Below are 5,156 nucleotides of genomic sequence, written 5' to 3'. Positions count from 1 at the left end.
AGTTTCGAGCGATAAGGTGTGGAAGGCGGTGCCGCTTCCGCAGCCGTTTCACACGGCTCTTGAGACAGGCGACTGGGTGAAGGCGCTCCACGTTTATCAGCGGCATTCTTATCATGCACCGCCCGTTGACACCTTTGACCTCTTGAAGGCTGTCATGCACGCAACGGGTGTGCGAGTGGATGACGTAAAGAGCCGATTTAATGAGAAGATACGTCTGTCTGCCATTCTACAGAAAAAAACACCTGACGAAGTGGAGTGGAGTGTTTTTTGGGAAGCCCTAAACAAAGGTGACTCAAAAACGATTAGTGCCGCCCTTATGGGCGCTCGTCTATCAAGCATCACACAACAGATAACCACGGCGGAGGCATGTGCTGTATTGTTGAAGTCGGCTGGAGAAGACTGGGAAGCCAAATTAGTGGACAATTTTCCATTTGCGACCGTGACGCGTTGCAATCTCGTTCATGTGGCGTTGGCTCAGAAGCGGTGGGACGTCGCGGTGGAGCTTCTTCGCAATGTGAGGATAAATCGTAGTGACGTGATGACCCTGTGGCCACTGATTGAAGAGCTGGACTGGGAAAAGGTGCTTCTCCTCATATCAGCGTGTCCAAAAAATTCAGTACCATTTGACCTTGCGTTACGCCACATTCTTCGCGGCGGATGCAGCTTGCAGTACCTTGCGGAACATTTGGAGAATGCGCGTGTTCTTGGTGATGCGGACGTTGTGGCTCCACTTCTAGCTCACGCGGTGGAAATTGGCGATTGGGACTTTGTTGCCAGAGGAATGGAACATCTTGTTGACATTGGGCAGATAACGCAGCCGGCGCGCGAGGTGTTTGAGCACATGGGAAAGATACACGGCATGGAAACGGTGTGCGCTCGCCTGGAGGAGCATCGCATTCCCCTTCATCATGTGACAGTGGAAAATTTGGAGAGCCTCAGACTGTGAGTGCTGAAAGAAGGGGAATAAAAAGAAGAAAAACGGAGCTCGAGGCGAAAGTGACTGTTTGGGTGGCGTATATTTCTTTCTTACGCTTCTGTCATTTTTTCTTTTTTTTTTTTTTTTATATCACATGCGATGTTTTTTGCTCACATTTGTTCCATTCAGACGCAGCAATGCGTGAGGTGGTCTTCTGGCAGCCGTCACCCTCCTTTTTTGAATCGACGCCCCGTGACAATTTCTTTGCGTTTTGTTTGCCTCCCTCCGTTTGCAATTTATGTACTCCGTTTACTCTTTTGCAGTGAATTACATGAGAAGGACCACTGAACCCTTTTTTCTTTTCCTTTAATTATTATTATTGTTTTTTGCGCAGTAATTCTAAAATAAAAAATACGCGAGCCATGCGGTGGGTGATAGTTGTATTTGCTTTATTTGCCTTCATGGCTGTGGGATCTCTGGCCCAGCTCGATACACTGCCGTTCCTATTTGTCTCCAAGTCCGTCTCAGACGACTACGTGGTAGCTGGTAACAGCGTGGAGTTCACTGTCACTGTTTACAACTACGGCCAGAGCCCTGCGATGGATGTGACAGTCACAGACATTTTGGTGGACGGCACGACACGTACAAAGCGTGTAGAAATGCTTTCCTTTGGAGAGAGTGCCGTGCTGAAGTACACCGTAATACCGAAAGAGCTTGGCAACTACGTTGTTGGCGTTGCAGAGGTGACATATGCCCTGGAGAAGGGGAAGCCAGCTACACACAGAGCGTACAGCAATGTCATTCGCGAGAGTAATGCGCACTTCCTGGGAGAAAAATACGACGACGAGAGTTTTCGTGGAGTTGTGTCGGTTGTAACGCGGGAACGTTACGATCGTTTACACAAGCGGTATGTTCGTGAAATTGTGGCGTATAGTATACTTTGCGTCATTCCCGCGCTTTTTCCTTTTTTTGTTTACCGCGCGGAGCAAAATCAGGTGGAACTTCTGATTCGCCGCTCCAAACTCAACAAGTAGCATCCATTACAATGTTGCGGCTTGTAAACGCCAGAGGGGTGTAAATCATGTGCGCGAGGGCTTCTGTGTGATGAAGGTGGATATTGTGCTGGTCCACCTTCACAAATGGCCTCTGAAATGAAATGAAATGAAATGAAGGAAATGCAGAGAAAAGTACATACATCCGTAAAAAGAGAACTGAGAAGGAGAATGATGAAAAGGAATAAAAAAGGTTGCGAGGCTGAAGAGACAGAAGGAAGAATAGAGATGTATTGAAAAAGAGGGAAAGAACAAGATGAAACACCGTAAGAATACAGACATGTGGAGTAAAGGAAGGAGAAGAACTGAGAAAGGCGGTGTGTGCGCTCATTCTTTTAATTCCACTTGGTTTATTCCCTCTCACCTTGTTGCATGCATATACTTCTTTTTTTTTTTTTTTTTCATGTGTGTATGTGTGTGTGTGTGTTTGCTCTCCGTGGCTCATAGTTGCGGTGAGTGTCTGTCCGTCGCTTCTCTCAGCTGCTTTTCGCTCACGGTTTTTTTTTTTCTCCCTTCCTCACCTCTTTTCATAATTTTCCCTGTGGTGCTGCGCCGGTTACGCCAACGGTAGCAATCAGCACTTTTTGTCTTTTACTCGACACAAAAGTGGTGGCATGACGACGAACGCCGTACGTGACGATTCAGACAGAACGCCTCCACTGTTGGGCCTCGTTCCGAGCGATCACGGCGCGCCCAAGGACGGCGTTAGCGGCGTGAATCTTGAGCGTAACAGGCGGAGTATAGCCGCGTGGCACCAAACGAGGCTCAACAACATTATCCTTGAGGAAATACGGAAGGCATGTGTTTCGCGTGATGATCACCGACTGATGCTAAAACAACTCATCTCCACTGCGTACCACAAGGATCCACAGCGCAAGGCCAACATTGACAAGTGGAAGGGCATTATGCTGGCCGTTGAAAAGGAGTATGTTGGCGCCAACGCACTTTTTAGTATCTCCCCCGACCCGTACCAGCGGGTGCTGGCGAAACTCTCATCGATGATGATATGGGACGGGGATGTGCGTCACTGGGAATACGGCTACTGCACCGAGGAGATTGCACGACGCCACTCACGACAGATAGAAGTACTGACACAAATACAGCGGGCGGGGAAACATTTTCTGAATGTGTGACGCTTATTATTATTATCATTATTATTGTTGGCACTGCTCTCTCTCGTAGCAAAAAGGATGGATACGACGCAAATCGGGTATGAAAGCTTATATGCAAAAACCCAATCTAAACACGCACTGTTAAATAGAAGGAACCGAAAAAGAGGAAGAATAAAAAGTCTGAAAAAACGAAATGAAAATAGAAAATGCCATCACTTGAAGAATTTTAGAGTTTTTTTTTTTTTTGTTTGTGTGTGTGTGTGTGTGTGTGTGTGTTGAATGCGCGATTATTTTAACCTTGTTGAAACGCTTTTCATTCCCTTTTTGTTGACCGGCCTCCTGCCTGATTTTTGCCCATGTGCAAAGAAAGGTTCATATTGCACCTTTATAAAGAGTCATGTTTTTTTTTTTTTTTTTTTTTAAGTTGTTGCTTGTGCGTCTCACTGGCTTTTTGTGGGCGTTTGGGATGAAAGGGAAAACCGGCTTTTGTAAAGTGCGCCACTCTGATTGGGGTGGCAGGGTGGAGGGAGGGAGAATGCGCTCCCAGAGAAATAGACAATTTGAAAGAAAACGCCTTTGAAAGGGAGGGAGAACACGCAATAAAATAAAATAAAGTTTGCATATATAATTGACGCATAGACAAATGAAAACGAAAGTAATGGACTTTTTTGCCTCATCCCTTTTGCATGTGAAAGGGGCGTTGCTCAGATGAACAATTCTTCTTTTTTTTTTTTTTTTTTTTTTTGCCTGTTAATTTATTTTTATAGAAGAGATCCACCGCATTGAGTCTTTGAGTTTTTGTGTCGTTCAGCACGTTTCGTGGGCGAATTTCTCTGATGAAGCGGCTGACCCCGCAGATGGCTGCGGCCTATACCCCCAAGGATGTGGAGAGTGAATGGTATGAGTGGTGGGAAAAGTCTGGCTTCTTCCGCCCTGCATCGGATTTGGGCCGCAAGCATAATGGCAACACGTTTGTCATTGTATCCCCTCCTCCCAACGTCACTGGATATTTGCATCTTGGCCACTCCTTGACAGGTGCTGTGCAAGATACACTTATTCGATTCCATCGCATGAAGGGCGACAACACTCTTTATGTTCCTGGCACAGACCACGCCGGTATTGCCACACAAGTGGTTGTGGAGAAACGTCTCTTGCGAGAATCCGGTAAGACGCGTCATGATCTTGGTCGGGAAGAGTTTTTGAAGCGTGTGTGGGATTTCAAAGAAAACCATGCACACGTGATTACCCGTCAACTTCGACAAATTGGTCTCAGTTTGGATTGGACACGAGAGCGCTTTACGATGGATGACCATTGCGCAGGTGCGGTGCTGGAGGCGTTTGTGAAGATGCATGAGGATGGTCTGGTGCACCGCTCCACTCGTCTTGTGAATTGGTGTTGTGCACTGCAAAGCGCCATCTCCGACTTGGAGGTGGAATTTGCCGATGTGCCAAAAAATGCAAAAATTGCCATCCCAGGATACGACAAGAAGGTCGATATGGGTGTTTTGACGCACGTTGCCTACAGGTTTGAGGATAGCGATGATGAGATTGTTATCGCCACAACTCGACCGGAGACTATTCTGGGTGACACGGCGGTGGCAGTCCACCCGGATGATGAACGGTATAAGAAATATCATGGCAAACGCCTGAAGTGCCCTTTCCGTGATGAGACCATTCCTTTGATTCTCGACCCTGTATTGGTTGACGTGAGTTTTGGCACAGGTGCCGTAAAAATTACTCCCTCCCACGATCCAAATGACTTTGAGGCGGGGGTACGTCACAACTTGCCACAGTTGACAATGATGGATCTCAATGGACGGATTACCATTGATGGCCCTTTTAAAGGAATGCATCGTTTTGATTGCCGACGTGAAATTGTGAAGGAACTGGAGAAGATGGGGCTTCTGCGTGATGTGGTCCCGTACGAGTACCGTGTTGGTCGCTGTAGTCGTACAGGTGACATTGTGGAGCCACTTTTGATGCCACAATGGTTTGTTGACTGCAGCGAAATGGCCCGTAAATCTGTGGAGGCGGTACGTAATAAAGAGCTGCGTCTTTACCCTTCTTCGCACGAAG

The 5,156-nt window shown here is 47.1% G+C and overlaps 4 protein-coding genes across 4 annotated transcripts, besides 8 other annotated features; all 4 read left to right on the top strand.

Moving 5' to 3' along the window:
- Tc00.1047053510443.40 (hypothetical protein, conserved) lies at positions 1–946 on the top strand (the record flags this gene model as incomplete). The annotated part of the gene is made up of 1 exon (XM_798958.1): positions 1–946. A coding segment is annotated over one exon (946 nt), but the record flags the coding sequence as incomplete, so codon positions are not given.
- Positions 1–5,156: a sequence feature (heterozygous, Esmeraldo-like haplotype).
- Positions 1,041–1,063: a microsatellite.
- On the top strand, positions 1,339–1,950 carry Tc00.1047053510443.30 (hypothetical protein, conserved; the record flags this gene model as incomplete). The annotated part of the gene is made up of 1 exon (XM_798957.1): positions 1,339–1,950. One exon carries the CDS (start codon positions 1,339–1,341, stop codon positions 1,948–1,950), a length of 612 nt encoding a protein of 203 aa, XP_804050.1.
- Positions 2,064–2,094: a microsatellite.
- Positions 2,373–2,395: a microsatellite.
- On the top strand, positions 2,583–3,101 carry Tc00.1047053510443.20 (hypothetical protein, conserved; the record flags this gene model as incomplete). Its single annotated transcript, XM_798956.1, has 1 exon — positions 2,583–3,101. The coding sequence occupies one exon, from the start codon at positions 2,583–2,585 to the stop codon at positions 3,099–3,101; it is 519 nt and encodes a 172-aa protein (XP_804049.1).
- Positions 3,105–3,130: a microsatellite.
- Positions 3,326–3,356: a microsatellite.
- Positions 3,481–3,501: a microsatellite.
- Positions 3,797–3,825: a microsatellite.
- Positions 3,917–5,156, top strand: Tc00.1047053510443.9 (valyl-tRNA synthetase, putative; the record flags this gene model as incomplete). The annotated part of the gene is made up of 1 exon (XM_798959.1): positions 3,917–5,156. A coding segment is annotated over one exon (1,240 nt), but the record flags the coding sequence as incomplete, so codon positions are not given.

The sequence above is a fragment of the Trypanosoma cruzi genome, genomic scaffold, assembly GCF_000209065.1.
Source record: "Trypanosoma cruzi strain CL Brener 1047053516755 genomic scaffold, whole genome shotgun sequence".
Classification (NCBI taxonomy): domain Eukaryota; phylum Euglenozoa; class Kinetoplastea; order Trypanosomatida; family Trypanosomatidae; genus Trypanosoma; species Trypanosoma cruzi.
Note: the sequence above shows the minus strand (reverse complement) of the source record. Positions and strands in the feature narration are given on the sequence as shown.